At 50.6% G+C, this 20,383-nt stretch overlaps 1 protein-coding gene across 2 annotated transcripts in view; it reads left to right on the forward strand.

Annotated features, from left to right (window-relative positions):
* The window catches only part of smg1 (SMG1 nonsense mediated mRNA decay associated PI3K related kinase), a 47,589-nt gene that overhangs the window by 7,938 nt on the left and 19,268 nt on the right, over positions 1-20,383 (forward strand). For both annotated transcript variants that reach the window (XM_029123131.2, XM_029123132.2), the window contains exons 7-36: positions 343-468; positions 1,155-1,227; positions 1,480-1,577; positions 1,659-1,832; positions 2,209-2,430; positions 3,396-3,497; positions 3,637-3,918; positions 4,120-4,250; positions 7,526-7,687; positions 7,904-8,022; positions 9,675-9,762; positions 9,886-9,987; positions 10,714-10,854; positions 10,943-11,166; positions 11,369-11,565; positions 12,186-12,347; positions 12,772-12,926; positions 13,549-13,694; positions 14,044-14,376; positions 14,499-14,643; positions 14,839-14,989; positions 15,936-16,056; positions 16,332-16,586; positions 16,793-16,894; positions 16,983-17,162; positions 18,273-18,417; positions 18,544-18,682; positions 18,778-19,017; positions 19,133-19,313; positions 19,487-19,648. In XM_029123131.2, the coding sequence (XP_028978964.2) occupies positions 343-468; positions 1,155-1,227; positions 1,480-1,577; positions 1,659-1,832; positions 2,209-2,430; positions 3,396-3,497; positions 3,637-3,918; positions 4,120-4,250; positions 7,526-7,687; positions 7,904-8,022; positions 9,675-9,762; positions 9,886-9,987; positions 10,714-10,854; positions 10,943-11,166; positions 11,369-11,565; positions 12,186-12,347; positions 12,772-12,926; positions 13,549-13,694; positions 14,044-14,376; positions 14,499-14,643; positions 14,839-14,989; positions 15,936-16,056; positions 16,332-16,586; positions 16,793-16,894; positions 16,983-17,162; positions 18,273-18,417; positions 18,544-18,682; positions 18,778-19,017; positions 19,133-19,313; positions 19,487-19,648 (4,858 nt within the window). The remainder of the gene's footprint in view (positions 1-342; positions 469-1,154; positions 1,228-1,479; positions 1,578-1,658; positions 1,833-2,208; positions 2,431-3,395; positions 3,498-3,636; positions 3,919-4,119; positions 4,251-7,525; positions 7,688-7,903; positions 8,023-9,674; positions 9,763-9,885; positions 9,988-10,713; positions 10,855-10,942; positions 11,167-11,368; positions 11,566-12,185; positions 12,348-12,771; positions 12,927-13,548; positions 13,695-14,043; positions 14,377-14,498; positions 14,644-14,838; positions 14,990-15,935; positions 16,057-16,331; positions 16,587-16,792; positions 16,895-16,982; positions 17,163-18,272; positions 18,418-18,543; positions 18,683-18,777; positions 19,018-19,132; positions 19,314-19,486; positions 19,649-20,383) is intronic.

Raw genomic sequence — 20,383 nt, forward strand, 5'->3', positions numbered from 1 at the left:
GTTAGACTCGGGTCTAGGACGGGAGGGGTTAGACTCGGGTCTAGGACGGGAGGGGTTAGACTCGGGTCTAAGAGGGGGGGTGATGGAGGGTTGTTAGGCTCGTAGCATCATAGCGTTTTTCTGCTGTATCTTTTTATATGTATTGACATGTTTCATATTGTATCAACCAGGTCACATTCTAGATCTTAGCCAGAGTTGGAATGGTGTCAATTAGACATGTGATTCAGCAGCATGTCAAAATCAACACCACCCAAACCTTTTGGTTGATTTTGGGCTACTGACATGACCTGCCTAGATGATATCTGGGTGTGTGGTAACTGCCCGGCGTCTGTTTCCTGTCAGTTGGTGATGAGTAGCCTGCAGTCGATCCTGGAGAACCTGGACACTCCGGAGCTGCTGTGTCACAGCGTCCGCTGTATCCTGCAGGTGGCCCGAGGCTACCCACACGTCTTCAGCACCAACTTCAGAGTAAGTCAGGCTCACATCGGACGCAACCCCTGAACCCAACCTGACGTAAATCCAACCTGACGCAACTTGTAAACCCAACCTGATGTTACCCCTGAACCCAACCTGATGTTACCCCTGAACCCAACCTGACGTAACCCCTGAACCCAACCTGACGTAAATCCAACCTGATGTAACCCCTAAACCCAACCTGACGTAAACCCAACCTGACGTAAATCCAACCTGACGCAACTTGTAAACCCTACCTGATGTAACCCCTAAACCCAGCCTGTCATAAACCCAACCTGATGTAACCCCTAAACCCAACCTGACGTAAATCCAACCTGACGCAACTTGTAAACCCTACCTGATGTAACCCCTAAACCCAACTTGACGTAAACCCAACCTGACGTAAACCCAACCTGACACAACCCCTGAACCCAAACTGACGTAGTATACTGTCCTGTGTTGAGGATGGGCTAGCTGGCCCCGATACTGCTGTCTGTTGTCTGCTGTTTTGTCTGTTAAAAGCATGGATATCCTGGTGGGTTGGCACAGTAACCTTAAGACATCACTCCCCCTCTGTTGGTCTCCCATCTGTCTCTCTACCTCTCTCCTCGGTCTGTGTTTCTCCCTGCCTCCCCTGCCTCTCTCTCTCTCCCTTTCTCCCCCTCTCCCCTGTCTCCCTCCCTCCCTTCCCTCTGTTGTAGGACACAGTAGATATCCTGGTGGGCTGGCATATTGACCATACACAGAAACAGTCACTAACTCAACAGGTGTCGGGTGAGTAGAATGTGTCATGGGGGCAGATGATTCTTAGCAAACCCTCATTTAAATCTGTGTCCGTTTACACACACGTGTGTGTGTGTGTGTGTGTGTGTGTGTGTGTGTGTGTGTGTGTGTGTGTGTGTGTGTGTGTGTGTGTGTGTGTGTGTGTGTGTGTGTGTGTGTGTGTGTGTGTGTGTGTGTGTGTGTGTGTGTGTGTGTGTGTGTGTGTGTGTGTGTGTGTGTGTGTGTGTGTGTGTGTGTGTGTAGGCTGGTTGCAGAGCCTGGAACAGTTCTGGGTAGCAGACCTGACCTTCTCCACCACTCTGCTGGGTCAGTTTCTAGAAGACATGGAGGCCTACGCTGAGGTGAGTAACGCCCTGAGGACAGACCTCACAGGCGTCCAGGCGGTTCCTGTCTCTGAAGTCCTGCTGTGTTGTCGCCTGCAGGACCTGGGTCACGTGGCCTCAGGGGAGGCGCTAGACGAGGACATCCCCCCGCCCACGGTGTCCCTGCCCAAACTGGCTGCGCTGCTCCGTGTGTTCAGCACCGTGGTGCGCTGCATCGGCCAGCGGTTCAGCCCGAGCAGAGGACCGCCCATCACCCAGGCCTACGTTACCGATGTAAACACAACACAACACGGGGGGGGGGGGGTGAGGCCAAAATGCAGCCTCGGTCTTATTGGTCCATCTGTTCTATGCCCCTCCCACCCGTCACCCACGCTGGCTTGCCCTGGCGACTTCTTACCGGTCTCTTCCAAACTAAACGGCCGACTGCTGCCACGTCCTGGCCATACACTCTGTTAAATAAGCTTGTGGTGAAATGCCTGGTGACTAGAGGTAACAGGGTGTAGCGCTGCGGTAACAGGGTGTAGCGCTGCGGTAACAGGGTGTAGCGCTGCTTCACCTATTAGAATAACATTGAACAAACCCTGACAGGACTTTTAATACAGGCCGCTAGGCCTCCCTGGTAATCAGCGTGTCTTCATCCCCCTCCCAGGTACTGAACCGGGTTCTGGCGTGCGTGTCGACGGCCAAACGGGTGTTGTTCTCCGAGCCGGTGCTGACGGCGGGGAACGAGTGTGTGTGTGTCCTCCTGGTGAGCCTGGAGCCGTCGGCACAGCTGACCGACGCCGTCGTCGCCTACGGCTTGGACCAACTGGACGCTTGCCGGGCCTGCGGCTCCGAGTACAGCCTGGCCGTCCTCAACCTCACCACGCTGGTGAGAACTCGCTCCGGCCCGGTTTCAACCAGTTTAGACGGGTGCATTTAATGGGTGGTGCTGTCCTGTGCATGAGGCAGGTCAATGTGTGGTTCCCGTTAGCGCTTCATTGTCTGATGGGCGTCAGGTTGGAAGCTAACGACGGTTCAGGATAATGTAATGTTTCTGTTCTAAATACTTAGTCTTCTGTACTGTGCCCAAGAGGCAGACTGAATGTCAATGCAATTCAGCGAAGGAAGTGATTAAAAGTCCCACTTTCTGCGAATAACTGGCCGTTCTATGGCTTTTCAGTGGCTACGTCTTCAGTGACATTACCCAGAATCCACCCGCTAGTTAATAATGCGTGTTGTTGTGGGACGTCTACGACGACACCTAAAAAGTATAGCTTGATTTATTTTCTTAGGGTTAACATGTACTTTAATGGGTTTCGAGAACAATAAAAGAGACTGATCATAATATGTAAATATCATGTTTAATTCGTGTAATATGTAATCAGAAGTTGGTTTGGAGTATAATTCTCCCACAGTATTGACAGCCAAGCACCAGTTAATAAGTACTTTGTCCTTCCCTTTTTTTGCATAACTGAGTGTTTATCCCTGTTTTATTCATTTATTTAACCATTATTTAGGACTGTCTGGCCAAAGGCATTCAAATGTAATCAGTTTCATCTGGGCTTAGTTCCCAGATTTAAAAGACCTGTGGTGTTTACCCCTGTCGTTTTTTTATAAGCTCATCTCATCTCTAAATTGTGTCAATGTTTGAAGGTTCATTCTTTGTCGTTCCTAAATGTTTTTTTAAGTATAAAAACATGACTGACTGTCCCCTCATCTCCTGACAAATGGGGTTGCTGCCTTGCTTGTGGTGTAAATAATCAGGTTTGTTTTTATGTAATTAAATGCTTTGTGTTTGAATAAATGCCTCATGTCTGTGGTCATGTGCTCATAATGGTCTTTCTGTTCTCTCAGATAGTGGACCAGATCAACACGAAGCTTCCGGCCCCGTTCATAGAGAAGCTGCTGGCCCCGACATCTCAGCTGCTGGAGCTGCGCTTTAACCGGGACAAAGAGGTGAATGTCTGTGTTTGACAATGAGTTATGAAGGGGAAGGCCGTTACCCTGGTTTGGGGGCTGGAGGCAAAGAGTGGGGCCGGCAAAATCATGTGGAACATAGGACTGCGTGTTGACCCCGTGTTGACCCCTGCTCCAGGTGATGTCTGCGGCGCTGGGTGTGTACCAGTCCATCCTGAGTCTGAAGAACATCCCTGTCCTAGAGGCGGCCTATAAACTGGTCCTGGGGGAGATGGCCTGTGGCCTGTCCAGCCTGCTGACCCACCTGGGCCTCCACGCCCCCCCAGAGACCCCCGCCTCCAGCATCCATCACCCCGCCTTCGCCCCCGTCATGCTGACCCCCGAGAGGGCAGAGTTCACACTCATCTTCGACCTCTCGGCCCTTACCACCATTGGCAACACCAAGAACTCGCTCATCGGGGTGCGTTAGGTTACACACACTCGCATACACACACACACACATTCACTCACATTCACTCACATTCACACACACACACATTCACACACATTCACTCACATTCACACACACACACACACATTCACACACTGCACTAACACCAGCTACAGACAGGTTCCGTGGGTTCAGTGGGAGTTTTTCATTGTCTCCTGTCTCTACCTGTAGATGTGGGCTCTGTCTCCGACTGTGTTTGCCTTGTTGAGCCAGAACCTGACGTTTGTCCACTCTGACCTGGCCGTCCACCACCCTGCTGTCCAATACGCTGTCCTGTACACACTGTACTCTCACTGTACCAGGTGACACACACACACACACACACACACGCTGTCCTGTACACACTGTACTCTCACTGTACCAGGTGACACACACACACACACGCTGTCCTGTACACACTGTACTCTCACTGTACCAGGTGACACACACCCACACGCTGTCCTGTACACACTGTACTCTCACTGTACCAGGTGACACACACCCACACGCTGTCCTGTACACACTGTACTCTCACTGTACCAGGTGACACACACACACACACACACACACACGCTGTCCTGTACACACTGTACTCTCACTGTACCAGGTGACACACACACGCTGTCCTGTACACATTGTACTCTCACTGTACCAGGTGACACACACACGCACACACACGCTGTCCTGTACACACTGTACTCTCACTGTACCAGGTGACACACACACACACGCTGTCCTGTACACACTGTACTCTCACTGTACCAGGTGACACACACACACACACACACGCTGTCCTGTACACACTGTACTCTCACTGTACCAGGTGACACACACACACACACACACACGCTGTCCTGTACACACTGTACTCTCACTGTACCAGGTGACACACACACACACGCTGTCCTGTACACACTGTACTCTCACTGTACCAGGTGACACACACACACACGCTGTCCTGTACACACTGTACTCTCACTGTACCAGGTGACACACACACACACACACACACACGCTGTCCTGTACACACTGTACTCTCACTGTACCAGGTGACACACACACACACGCTGTCCTGTACACACTGTACTCTCACTGTACCAGGTGACACACACACACACGCTGTCCTGTACACACTGTACTCTCACTGTACCAGGTGACACACACACACACACACACACACGCTGTCCTGTACACACTGTACTCTCACTGTACCAGGTGACACACACGCTGTCCTGTACACATTGTACTCTCACTGTACCAGGTGACACACACACACACACACACACACACACACGCTGTCCTGTACACACTGTACTCTCACTGTACCAGGTGACACACACACACACACGCTGTCCTGTACACACTGTACTCTCACTGTACCAGGTGACACACACACACACGCTGTCCTGTACACACTGTACTCTCACTGTACCAGGTGACACACACACACACGCTGTCCTGTACACACTGTACTCTCACTGTACCAGGTGACACACACACACGCTGTCCTGTACACACTGTACTCTCACTGTACCAGGTGACACACACACGCACACACACGCTGTCCTGTACACACTGTACTCTCACTGTACCAGGTGACACACACGCACACACACGCTGTCCTGTACACACTGTACTCTCACTGTACCAGGTGACACACACACGCACACACGCTGTCCTGTACACACTGTACTCTCACTGTACCAGGTGACACACACGCTGTCCTGTACACATTGTACTCTCACTGTACCAGGTGACACACACACGCGCACACACACGCTGTCCTGTACACACTGTACTCTCACTGTACCAGGTGACACACACACACACACGCTGTCCTGTACACATTGTACTCCCACTGTACCAGGTGACACACACATGCGCACACACACGCTGTCCTGTACACATTGTACTCTCACTGTACCAGGTGACACACACACGCACACACACGCTGTCCTGTACACATTGTACTCTCACTGTACCAGGTGACACACACACACACGCTGTCCTGTACACACTGTACTCTCACTGTACCAGGTGACACACACACACACGCTGTCCTGTACACACTGTACTCTCACTGTACCAGGTGGCACACACACGCACACACACGCTGTCCTGTACACATTGTACTCTCACTGTACCAGGTGACACACACACGCGCACACACACGCTGTCCTGTACACACTGTACTCTCACTGTACCAGGTGACACACACACGCGCACACACACGCTGTCCTGTACACACTGTACTCTCACTGTACCAGGTGACACACACACGCGCACACACACGCTGTCCTGTACACACTGTACCAGGTGACACACACACGCGCACACACACGCTGTCCTGTACACACTGTACTCTCATTGTACCAGGTGACACACACACGCTGTCCTGTACACACTGTACTCTCACTGTACCAGGTGACACACACACGCACACACACGCTGTCCTGTACACACTGTACTCTCACTGTACCAGGTGACACACACACGCGCACACACACGCTGTCCTGTACACACTGTACTCTCACTGTACCAGGTGACACACACACGCACACACACGCTGTCCTGTACACACTGTACTCTCACTGTACCAGGTGACACACACACGCACACACACGCTGTCCTGTACACACTGTACTCTCACTGTACCAGGTGGCACACACACGCTGTCCTGTACACACTGTACTCTCACTGTACCAGGTGACACACACACACACACGCTGTCCTGTACACACTGTACTCTCACTGTACCAGGTGACACACACACACACGCTGTCCTGTACACACTGTACTCTCACTGTACCAGGTGACACACACACACGCTGTCCTGTACACACTGTACTCTCACTGTACCAGGTGACACACACACACACACACACGCTGTCCTGTACACACTGTACTCTCACTGTACCAGGTGACACACACACACACACACGCTGTCCTGTACACACTGTACTCTCACTGTACCAGGTGACACACACACACACACACGCTGTCCTGTACACATTGTACTCTCACTGTACCAGGTGACACACACACACACACACGCTGTCCTGTACACATTGTACTCTCACTGTACCAGGTGACACACACACACACACACACACACACACACACACACACACACACACGCTGTCCTGTACACATTGTACTCTCACTGTACCAGGTGACACACACACACACACATACACGCTGTCCTGTACACATTGTACTCTCACTGTACCAGGTGACACACACACACACACACACACACACACACACGCTGTCCTGTACACATTGTACTCTCACTGTACCAGGTGACACACACACACACACACACACACACACACGCTGTCCTGTACACATTGTACTCTCACTGTACCAGGTGACACACACACACACACACACACGCTGTCCTGTACACATTGTACTCTCACTGTACCAGGTGACACACACACACACACACACACACACACACACACACACGCTGTCCTGTACACATTGTACTCTGTACCAGGTATCACACGTCAATAAAAATCTGTCTTTTTAAAAAATGTGTAGAGTATGTAGATCCACTCATTATAACTGTCTCTCCTCCTCCTCCGTTCCTCAGACACGATCACTTCATCTCCTCCAGCTTGTCCTCCTCTTCTCCGTCCCTCTTCGACGGCGCCGTCATCAGCACGGTAACCACAGCAACCAAGAAACACTTCAGCACCCTGCTCTGTCTGCTGGGGACCCTGCTGAGCAAGGAGCACCTCTACACGGAGGCCAGGTACACAGGCACGCGCACACACACAAACATGCGCACACAGGTATTATGGAGAAATAAAAATGTCTTATGTTGTCTGTTGTTAATTTTGTAATAATTGTGTGTGTCTCACCTGACTTGATATTGTCAGTCTTGGCCAGGGCTCTCTTGGATCAGGTGTTTCCAATCTGCGTGCCTTTCTTGGTTATGTAAAGGGTTAAATTAAGTGCCTCCTCACAGGAAGCTGTTGCTGACGTGGTCTCTGGAGGTGTGTCTGATGATGAAGAGGTCGGACACCTATGCCCCCCTCTTCTCCCTGGCCTCCTTCAGCAAGTTCTGCAAGGGCCTGCTCCACAACGGTACGGCACGCCGGCACACAAGGTTCAGATGGCTCCGATCAGTGGTTCTCAAGCCTCTCCTTGGGACCCACACTCAGTTCTTCTGTGTCCTACGGAACCTATAGACTTGAATAAGAGTTGCCGAAAATACCAGATTTTGTTTTGAAGCGGTATAAAGAATAAGTCTAGTGTTTTATTCCATTGGTCAATTAATCATTATTTTATTTAGACTATTATTTTTGGTGGACCGCATAAGCGGAGCCGGCTAATAAAAGCAAATGTCTCTTACTGACTGACTGCCCCTTGTTAAATAGCGTAGTGGTTAGAGAAGCAGGCCTGCGAACTATAGGTCCCAAGTTCGTATCTCCTCGCAGCCGACGTGAGGTTCGTATTATGTATTATTCCGTATAGACGGAAACTTCGCTGGGCGAAAACCTCCAGTGACTACATTATAGTAAGACTGAAATAAAACAGTTTATTTCTGGTGAATTTTCGAGGTACACATCCGTGCAAATGTTTTGGGTCAGGACAGACTAACACATTTGCTGGCTCCAACATAGGCTACAGTAGTTACATTACAGTGAGCCTTAACTAAAACTGCATACGGTTATATTGCGACTGTTTCTGGCATGGAATAGTTCATCTTCAGTCTTGCTAGCAATTCTTCTAGCTCAATTCTTCTGATTATTCCTAAGAAGTAAGTAGATACCAGTAAGCTTATTACTGGCTAATAAGCTGTTCAAACGGCCAGTGGCAAAAGCTAACAGTTCATTGACACTATTTATGGTGGAGGTAAACTTAGTAAGAAACGTTAGTCAGTTTAACTGTATCAATATCATTCACGAATGGCCAATTAGCTGTTAAAACAGCCAGTGGCAAAAGAGGATTTGTTCATAGACACGAGGCTACACTGACACCCGTGGAACGTGGAGTCCTGTGGTGTAGTGGTTAGTGACACAGCCTTTCACGTGAGGGACCCGGGTTCGAATCTCAAGAAGGCAGTACTTTCTATTGCAGTCCGGCTGAATTAGGCTTGCCTGGTTTCTTGTTATATTCAAATGGCTTATTCACTTTTGACCTAATTATAAATTAAATAATTTCTTTCATTGCTCTTCGAAAAACTCAGAAATGTTTCATGTGGGGTGGTCATTTGCAGCTAGCGCAATTCAGCAATGTTAATTAACCCTTTAACTATATTAATAATAAAAAAAAAACATTACCCTAATTATATTAATGGATTCAACGTTTGATCATGGAAGTGGAAAAAAAAATTCACCCATTTAAGCATTTCCCACTGCGTGCAGCTCTCTCCCCTCTTTCTGCAGTACGTGTCGTTCTCCTGGTTGTGTTTAGTAGTCCAGCCACCACATACTGTCTGTTTTAAACTAGGAGTAAAGAGGAGGATAAAAGAATCTGGAACCGTTTGGCGTGTTGTCCTGCTTGTCGCTTATTGAGCTGCGGGTAGCTCAGCACCAGACGAGGGACCCCTGGGGAGATTAGTTAAGTGTCGGTGGTCAAAAGCAACCAAACTCTAATTCAAATTGCTCAATTAACAGCCGGGGAGGGAACGTGTATTTCCATGTACTTCTGAAATTAAATGGAATTGAACCCGACCTGGAGGAGTCTTCTGTCTGTCTGTCTGTCTTCACCTCGTTAACTCTCTCTCTCTGCAGCCCTGAATGAAGACCCAGCCATCTGCCTCCAGACCTGTAACAGCCTCCAAGTTCTGTCCTCATCACTCAGTACGGAGCTACTGCAGAGGTAACAAACGCCCACCCGCCCACACTCTGCCTGTTCCATATCCTGTCCTCCCTGAACATGTGTAACATTCTACCTCGTGTGTGTGTGTGTGTCTGTGTGTGTAACGGTCCCTGTACTCCCCAGGTGTGTGGATGTCTGCCGTGTTCAGCTGGTTCACTCTGTGGTGAGGGTGAGGCAGGCCTATGGAAAGCTGCTCAGGACAATCCCTCTGGACATATCACTCAGGTCAGAACACACACACACACACCACCTGCTGACTTTTTTGTTAATAATGTGTTATCCGCCCCTTAGGCATTCAATCCAATCACGTAGCACACTTGACATGTCAAGGGCATGTCTGTTCCAGGTAGTTTAGCTGCTGTTTACCGTTATAACATGAAACCCATTAACAAAGCACCAATCTCCAAAGCGCTCTGTGGGTTGAAACACGTCCTGTGTTTTACATCGGGAATGTATGAATTCTCATTTGTTTTGTGGTCAACTTTTTACAAAATTTTAAGATTTTAACGTGCCTGGTCAATTTTTTTTTTTTGTGGGGGTCGGGGGGGGACCCCTAGAAGAATGTTGCGCTGTAGCTTGGTTTCTGTCCAGTTTGAGACAAATCTTCATATAAGTCATATATTCTGCAACATAAACTGTTTTATTTTGGTGAAGTTAAGGTGTGTGTGTGTGTGTGTGTGTGTGTGTGTGTGTGTGTTAGGTCTAACTATATTCATGGGGACCAAATGTCCGGTCCCCATGAAGCAAAAGTCAATTTCCGGTTTTAGGGTCTATTGGGGTTTCTTTATGGTCCAGGCGTTGTTGGTTAAGTTTAGGCATTACATCTAGGTTAAGTTTAGGCATAAATGTTACTTTATTGAGGTTAGGGTTAAGATTAGGGCAAGGGAGAATGCAATTTCTATTTTCTCGTCCTCCTTGAGGATAGCCATACAAACGTGTGTTTGTGTGTAGTAACCACAGCCACCCAGAGATTGGGGAGATCTCCCTGGCCGTACGACGTCACATGTGCCGTCCCCCAGGCAGCACCTTCCACCCCCAGGACTTCAGCGACCTGATCAGCTTCATCTTGTACGGTGCCCTGCACCGCGGAGGGTAGGTTGCCCGGACCGGCTCTGCCCCTGCATTCAGCCTGCGTCTGCCAGCCTGTCCGTGTCATGCCAGCGTGTCTGTGTCCACGCAGGAAGGAGCCCTGGCTGGAGCGCCTGTACCACAGCTGCCAGAGGCTGGAGCGACGCGAGGGGGGAGCCGGTTCGTCCGGCGGGGGCACGTGTGTCCCGCGGGGCCTGTTGAAGAACGAGGCGGTGCTGTGGCAGTGGGCGGTTTGGGAGGCGGCCCAGTTCACTGTGCTGTCCAAACTCCGCACACCGCTCGGCCGAGCACAGGACACCTTCCAGACCATCGAGGGTAAGGGTTGGCGCGGACAGGCGCGGGGGAGGTAAACGGCGGCCCCGCGTGCGGAACGACCATCAGGATGCGGATGGAGCGCCCGTCTGTTATAGCGGGTCAAGGGTCACAAGCACAAGAGACTTTGAACACGTTTCTCTCCCCTCTTCGGACAAACGTGTCATCTAATAGGCCCCTCCCTCCCTCTCTCCCCCCCCCGTAGGCATAATCAGAAGCCTGGCTGCCCACAGTCTCAACACGGACCAGGAGCTCAGCCAATGGAGCGCGGCAGACACGGACGATGGTCACCACAGCAACCAGCTGCGCCTGGCGTTGCTCCTGCAGTTCCTGGAGAACCTGGAGAAGCTGATGTACAACGCCTACGAGGGCTGTGCGAACGCCCTGACGGCCCCGCCCAAGGTACGCTCACTAATCAGCGCCCTGGCGGCCCCGCCCAAGGTACACTCACTAATCAGCGCCCTGGTGGCCCCGCCCAAGGTACACTCACTAATCGGCCTGGTGGTGACGCTGAACTTGTTCCTTAACCTGAAACTTTACCTCAGTCTTACCTTTATACCTTAACTTAATCTAACCATACTTGTACGTTTCCCCGTAGAACTGACCTGTAAGACAGAAAAGCACATTTTTACTAGTGGAGATGTCCCCATGTGGTCAGATTTGGTTTTGCGTACCTTTAGTCCCCAGAGCGTAAAACATACCCCCAACACACACGTGTACACACTTAGTTTTTTCCCCCATACCTCTGATAACAGGTATTTCCCATGTTTGATATAACCTTGTCCCTGACACTTTACCCAAACCCTAATTCTAAACCTACCTCTTAACCCCTAGAATTGGCCCCTGTAAGGCCCAGCAATGTTTTGCTGAGCATCTGACATTTGAACTTTTTTTGTGCTAGCCCCGTATGGGATTTGAACCCACAACCCTGGTGCTGAGCGTGCACCTTTCTCCCGACTGAGTGACAGGGGACAAGTGTTGCCCGTCTCTTCACACCCTCGGTTCTCTCCCTCTCTGTTCAGGGCATCAGAACATTCTTCTACACTAACCGTCAGACATGCCAGGATTGGTTAACTCGTATTCGCCTGGCGCTGATGAGGGTGGGGCTTCTGTCTGGCCAACCGGCGGTCACCGTCCGCCATGGCTTCGATCTGCTCACAGAGATCAAGAACAGCAGCGCCCAGGTAACCGGAGCAATAACAGGCGTGGTGTCTCATAACACCTTATTCCCCGTATATAGGACACTGCTTTTGACCAGAGCCCCTATTGAGATATATATAAAAGAAGTGTATTATATATGGGGAATAATGTGATTATTTTTATATATATATATTACACACACACACACACACACACACATTATCTCACCAAAGTGAGTACACCCCTCACATGTTTGCAAATATTTGATTATATCTTTTCATGTGACAACACTGAAGAAATGACACTTTGCTACACTGTAAAGTAGTGAGTGTACAGCTTGTATAACATAATATATACATACACTACATATGATATTAATTCTAGGGCCACTGACCAACACTCTGGCTAGCTCTGATGTGATTGGATGCCTGTTAGGACCCAGTTGAAGTGTGCTTTATATTCCAACAGGGTCCAGAGCTGGAGGTTCCCCTGATGATGTTGGTGGAGGCTCTCTGTGAGCTGCGCTGCCCTGAGGCCATTCAGGGTTTAGCAGCCTGGAGTCTCACCAACACTGGCAAGAGTCTGGCCTGGCTCACTTCTGTAGCACTGCAGGCAGAAGGAAGGTAAGAATGCACTGACTCAGTGGCCGTGGGGTCGACTGGCTGACTGGCTGTGGGAGGCTGCCGTGGGGCTGACTGGCTGACTGGCTGTGGGAGGCCGCCGTGGGGTCGACTGGCTGGCTGGCTGTGGGAGGCCGCCGTGGGGTCGACTGGCTGGCTGGCTGTGGGAGGCCGCCGTGGGGTCGACTGGCTGGCTGGCTGTGGGAGGCCGCCGTGGGGTCGACTGGCTGGCTGGCTGTGGGAGGCCGCCGTGGGGTCGACTGGCTGGCTGGCTGTGGGAGGCCGCCGTGGGGTCGACTGGCTGGCTGGCTGTGGGAGGCCGCCGTGGGGTCGACTGGCTGGCTGGCTGTGGGAGGCCGCCGTGGGGTCGACTGGCTGGCTGGCTGTGGGAGGCCGCCGTGGGGTCGACTGGCTGGCTGGCTGTGGGAGGCCGCCGTGGGGTCGACTGGCTGTCTGGCTGTTGGAGGCCGCCGTGGGGTCGACTGGCTGTGGGACCGTCTGACTTCTGATTGTTTTCCAATGTTTAAAAATGATTACATACAGAATGTCAAATACCAAAGACATCTGTCTCCCCTGTCTCTCAACCCTCTCCATTCCCTCCCCCGTTCCTCACCCTTCTCTCCAGGTTTGAGAAGGCCGCAGTAGAGTACCAGGAGCAGCTCTGTGCTGTGACGGGGATGGACTGTTCCATCAAGGGCTTTGACCGCTCCCTCCTCAAACTGGCCGGGGCCTCCAGCTCCAACACCGCCAGCCCTAAACACACCAGCAACGGTGGGTGAAAACAAACACATGATTGTGTGTTGTGATATGATGCATCTTATGAAGAGGCCTGCAGATAGATTAGTGGTTAGAGCATCTGACCAGTTCTATCAAACCCTAGAGCCAACAAGTAAAAATATTCATCATTCTGTCCCTGAGCAAGACTAGATTTACCATGATTCCTCTGAACTATGATGCTTAACACTTGTCCTCTTATTATTAACAACAAGCTCAGCTATATTTTATTATTACGACAGAACATAACATTTGTTGTCTGGACTGTGTGCAGGAACATGAACAATCTATTTCAGCAAGCTAATTGGTGTTAACCCAAGTAATGGTCTGTCCTCTCTTCCTTCAGGGGATGGTAGGAGGACTGTTCTCCTCAAATCCAGCGAGTGTTCCCCAGATGTTCTGAACCTCCTGGCCAATAAGGCGTGCCAGTGCTATGTGGCCCTCTGTGATTGGTCCTCAGTGCAGGAGTGGCAGGCTAGCATTCAAGCCCTCAAGAAGAACTCCAGTAACCCAGCAACGGCGAACGTGCACCTGAAGACCGACTTCAACTACGTGCGTGCTCTGAGCCGCTTCGAGGACGGCGACTTCCCAGAATGCCGTGCTCAGCTGGAGCTCCTGGCAGGAGAGCGGGTGGACTTTGGCCCCCCCAACTCCACTCCAGGCTCCAAGGATAAACTAGGTGTGTAGTGGGGGAGGTGTGGAGAGGTGGGGTGTTTCTGACGGACCTGCCCCCCCGGGTAGTTTTGATTCAGCGTTTAGAGAGAGAGTGTGTGTGTGTGTGTGTGTGTGTGTCTCCGTCAGACCTGAAGCGTCTCCTCCCGGCCGTCTTGAGCCCCGGCCCGTCTGAACTGCAAAAGGCCATCGAGGTGCAGCTGCTCCGATGCGCCGTAGCGACAATCACCGCAGCCAATCACGAGCAGGAACAGAAGGTCACGCCCACATCCGAGTGAGTCCCTGATTGGTTAATGTGTTAAAGAGCTGTTTTCGGCCACGTGGCGTACACGGTTTTGACATTCTGGGCTGCGTTCAGTGCGATACAAAGCTGCATTGTTCGGCTCGATGAACAAACATGCTGTACTGTACGATAAGTATTAGGAGTAATGTAGAATCTATTCATGAATTGTGTGTGTGGGTGTTGCAGCACGCTGGTTCGGTACCTGAAGCAGACGGGTCGAATCTCCCTGGGTCCGCTCCGTCTCTCCACGCTCGCCCTCTCGGACGGGCTTCCCACCCTGCCCTCCCTGCAGCTGCACTGCTGCTCCGCCATGGAGAACTCCGTCAGTGGCCAGGAGGTGAACACCCTTGGGTTACTACTCGTCTAGGGAGCTTTTGGGCCCAAACTGACCTGGAAATACTTGATTCCCATTTGGGCATTATTTAACTAAAGCCTAAACGCAATAGAATAAGTTAATTGGTGCTATTCTGGTTGTTTTAAGGAGAGTTTATACTGTAGATTCACAACAATACGTGGTCAAAGTTTCAACCACTTGCAAATAACTGTGGTCTGCAACATTAAAACCTGCCAGAGACGGTGTATCGTAACTCTTCTTGTCTTGAGTGTTTCTGTCTGCTTCTTGTGGCGCAGCTCCGTGCTGCCTTCACAGGAAAGAGATGATACTCGGACATCCATCAAATTTCACCTCATGGTGTTTACTGTGTCAACTATGAAATGAACGCTCTCCTCCTTGGTATTACCCGTGGAAGAATTTATTTCTCTTAAGAGGGATATTCCGCTGTCAGACTTCCCCTGAGAGAAACTTGGCGTCCAGCATCCAGACGCACATTGAAACACTGTTCAATACAAGTGGCTGAGTTGACATGACCGCAAAACCTGACTGCATCACAAGCTAACACTTCTCAAGAGGAAAAGCAGAAGGATTAACTTTCAAAGGATATAATTTAAAAACCTAAAAAAAATTATACTTCTGCTTTTACCCCTTGATATTATTTGACATTTCTGATTGGCTGTTGTTCTATTAAGATTTGAATGTTAAATTGCTAGCGGTTTCTGATGAGCTGCTGTTTTTTTTCCCTGGGAGACTAATACATCTGATTGTTGTTCAATTATGTGCTTTTTTTGATGCTCACAATAGTAACAACAATAATAATCCTTAGTATTCAGGGCAATTAGCCTACATCCTATTTGATGGGGGTTGGTAAGGGACCTGGTTAATGGATAGGGGGCACTGGCCCAAAAAGGCTGAGAACCACTGACCTAACCCCTGGTCCCCTTCCCAGGACTGTCTGATCCCCCTGTACAGCGAGGCTCTCAGCAGGTGTAAACAGCAGGATGTCCAGCCGTGGCTCCACGCCCTCAGATACACCATCTACCAGAGACAGCTACTGCTCAAGCTCAAAGGTATCTAACTGATAGTCCGGGATTCCCTCTTCATTTAGTAATGGTGCCCCACTGAATGTGACGCATTATGTACTCTGAATGTGACGCATTATGTACTCTGAATGTGACGCATTATGTGTTGTGCGTCCGAGGGCTGTAGCGTGTCACAGAACTCACAGTTGGCTCCATCTCGTCATGTTCATATGGTACAGTGGCACTGGTCCACTAGAACGTTACTAGAACCTCCATGCCACTGTTGGGCTTAGCCTGAATGTGTGTTTGTGCCCCCCCCCCAGGCTCCTCTGTCCTGGTGGACGGTCACCTAATGGAACTGTGTCTGACGGCTGTCAAGTTTGCCCGGAAACAAGGCAACATCGCCCTGGCAACGCGGCTGCTGGGCCAGTGTAGCAAGGATGAGGATGAAAACGATGACGAAGGAGGAGAGGAAGGGCTGAACCGAGCCTTCAGGCGTTTAACGCTTGAGGGAGTTGTGGGGGAGAAATGGGGGCCGGAACTACAAATAGAAAAGGCTAAAGTTCTCTGCTCTGCTGGTGAGTGAGTGGTGTTGGTTCGCCGCCAGCTCGAGCCTTTTGGGGTCCCCTCTACCCCAGAGGTCGGGGGCCCTAAGTGTCTGCTTAGGTTGCGCGCGTGCGTGCGTGCGTGCGTGCGTGTGTGTGGAAAATTCTGAAAAACAGCAAGGTTGTAGAACTGCTGCTGACCCCTGACCCTCTCTTCACTTCCTGTTCTCCTTCTCCAGGTCAGTCCCTGGCGGCCATGGAGATGCTGAGCTCCTGTGCTCTGTCTTACTGTCGCTCAGGGAAGTGTGAGCGCGCCGCCTGTCGCTCCGTCCTCACTCTTTGTGAGTCCTGGTTTCGTCTGACGTAGCGGTTGAAATCTCACAGACTGTAACTGTTGTTGTTTAACGTGTGCGTGGGGTGTGTGTTTAGGTAAGTGGCTGCTGGCAGACTGGAAGGACCTGACCCCGCAGCTCAAACAGGTGGTGAAGAGGTCAGTAGTTGTGACCCCAGCGACTGCTGCCCTGCCCCCCCTCTGTCGTAACATCACAGCTCTCCTGGAGCTTCCCCTGGAGGACCAGGGAATGACCCGGATCACTGCCGAGACCACAGGTACATCACACACACAGGTTTTCCTGCGTATACCATTTATAGGCGCCCTCCTTCCCAAAATCTCGCATTGCCTCTGTGTGTCGGCATGGTAAAACATGAATTTGTGCTCATGCTAGTTATCCTACCGCCGAAATATTGCAGCGAATTTGACCGTAAAAAGAAAATATTTTCCCTTCAGAATGCAGATTTTGCAGTTTACTCACCATGTTCTGTCAACTTTGCCGGACTGGTCAGGTCCTGTTTGCACTGGGCGTGTCAGGATTGTTGTTATTTCCAGAGTTCACGAGACAAAGGTGACTGGTGAAATGACGATTAGATTTGGGTTTGTAGGCTACTGTCCCCAACAACGTTTTATATGCAATATACAGTTAACATATTTAAGTCACTAGCAATATAAATATATGAACGTGAAGACGCTGGATGCAAGCAGCATAGCCAAGTAGCCTACAGCTGAAGAAGGTTGAGAGAGGGAGATTAATGATGTGGCTTCAAGGCTAGGAAGGAGGAAAAAACAAAGGCTGTAATACCTAGACCTACAGATCTGATGTGTTTTTAATGCAAGTCAAATTTTACAGCACAACAACGAAAATAGACGGCAATAATATTGTCTATGATTGTTGAGTGATTTCATTCATTTTGTGATTCCTATATCTTCTAATAAACAGTTGATGCTCAATGGCTAAATGTTTTCAGGACAGGCAGAGGCGAACGAAAAACTTGAGGGTAAAAACCTACATATGTACAAAAATAACATTAGAAAATACATTTTTAAAAGATCAAATATTTGTCATGTTAATATGTAATGAGTAGATTTATTGCTTGACTTTTGGTTGCTATTCTATTAGGGAGGACATGGTAGTGTGCATTAGCTGCTCAAGTGGACATGGACAACAGGGCAGATCAGAGTGTATCCAGATATATTATAAAATATATCACAGTGGGTGGAGCATGGGGGTTTCGTACCACCTTTGCCTAATTTTGAGGCAGGAAAAACCCTGGATATAGATACGTGGATATAGATACGTGGATATAGATACGTGGATATAGATACGTGGATATAGATACGTGGATATGGATATGACTGTCAAGTCCCCCCCCCTTCCCCTGTAGTGAGTGTCGGTGTCGGCGAAGCGGACTTCGTCCTGGGCCAGCTCTACCAGCTGTCCACCAGTCAGGCTCCGGATGTGGCCAAGTCCTGGGCCGCCCTCGCCAGCTGGGCCTATCGCTGGGGGCGGAAGGTGGTCGACAACGCCAGGTGCGTTACCCCGGCGACAGGGGGTTGTCATGGTCTCGCCTCTGTGTTGGCAACCACACCGGTGACGTTTCAATAAAAACATTGTCCTCCGTCTCCCCCCTCCTCCCTCCGTCTCCCTCCTTCCAGTCAAGGAGAAGGGGTGCCCCTTCTCCCAGGAGAGAAGAAGGAGATTGAGGAGCTTCTCCCAGAATGCACCAGTGAGGAGGATAAGGAGAGCATCTTCAGCATCCTGGGTCAGGCCATGTGTAGACCTGCAGGAATACAGGTACCATGTCTGAGGACAGGTGGTGATGTCTGACTTCTGACCACGTTATATTTATCGTGCACGCGTGCTTAACGTTTTTGTGCCCCACCCCACAGGATGAAGACCTGGCCCTTCAGCAGGACGATGAGGAGGATGACATGGTGGATGTGATCTGGAGGCAACTGCTTTCGGCCTGTCCCTGGCTGGGCCAGCTGGAGCCGGGGCCCGCCGAGCCCCAGGGTGGGGTGACGGACGGTCTGATCCGGGTCTGGAGGAGGGTGGTGGACCGGATCTTCAGTCTGTACCGCGTCTCCTGCCGGGCCTACTTCACCTTCCTCAAACTCAACGCGGGACAGGTGGGCGTCTGTCTGACCTCTGAGGGGTTTTCTATGCTTCCAGATGATCTGCCCCTCACTGCCTCTCCTCTTCCTGCATCCCCACATCCACCCTCCTCCATGACCCCTCTGCCAGGTGCCTGTGGATGAGGACGACCCCAAGCTGCTGCTGACCAGTCAGAGCAGCAAGCAGAGCAACGATGACGTCATCGTCATGGCAACGCTGCGGTTGCTGCGGCTGCTGGTGAAGCATGCCGGTGAGCTGAGGGAGGGGCTCGAGCTTGGCCTCGCCTCCACCCCCACCGCCCCCTGGAGAGGTAACAGGAGCCCACTGACACACAGACACACAGATGGACGGACGGACAGAGAGACACGGACACAGAGACACACACACACAGACGGACGGACTGAGAGAGACAGACAGACAGGAGTGTTTTGATCGTCTGCAGTTGTGACTTTGAACTGTCGTTCCCTCTGTCATCCCCTCCAGGCATCATCCCCCAGTTGTTTTCCCGTCTGAACCACCCAGAGGCCTACATCAGACAGAGCATCTGCAGCCTGCTGTGTCGCGTGGCGCACGACTCCCCGCACCTCATCCTGTACCCCGCTATTGTGGGGTCGCTCTCCCTCGGAGGGGAGGCACAAAACGCAGGTACGCGCACGCACCCACTGTATTCACTGTGCTGTATTACTCTTGCAGGGTTTCCGCTGGGTCATAAAAAGTCATAAAAACGTCCGGATTTTTCATACAAGGTCATAAATTACATTTAGCCACGTCTTAAATTTATATGCTCGTCCATTCATTTGTTCTTCCATCAAAATGCGCTGGCGGCGGCAATGGCATTCATTGGTTTCACCTGTTGTAGTTCTGTCTGAGGAATCTAAGTGGTATCACAGCGTCCCAGAACTACAAGGTCCATGCGGCAGTGCAGCAAACAGACTTGTCGAAAGAAACCCAGCGCGAACTCGAACGTACTGTATCATACCGAGTCACTGCTTAGTTTAACTGAAATCATCCTTGCGATCACAATGGGAAAATGTACCTTTACCGATCTATGGCTCGAAGACGTAGCGTTTAGTAGTTGGCTCAAGCCCGTCTCAAACAATCGTTATCAAGCCTATTGCACTCTGTGTAAGAAGGCATTGGAGCTGTCTAGTTTAGGCCTAAAAGCCTTGAAGTCGCATGCTAAATCGGAAAAGCATATCGTTGCTGTTAAAGGCCTGCAGCAGGTGCAGGCGATCCGTCAGTTTTGAGAAATTGGCTGAGCTGAAAAAGGTTGAGGAGGAGATCACCATTAAAGGGGACGTACTGAGAAAAATGTAGATAGACACTGACTGACTTGTTATTTTGGAAAGTAATGCCATAAAATAATTGTTAATTTACAAT

Source organism: Esox lucius, chromosome 11 (genome assembly GCF_011004845.1).
Source record: "Esox lucius isolate fEsoLuc1 chromosome 11, fEsoLuc1.pri, whole genome shotgun sequence".
Lineage (NCBI taxonomy): Eukaryota > Metazoa > Chordata > Actinopteri > Esociformes > Esocidae > Esox > Esox lucius.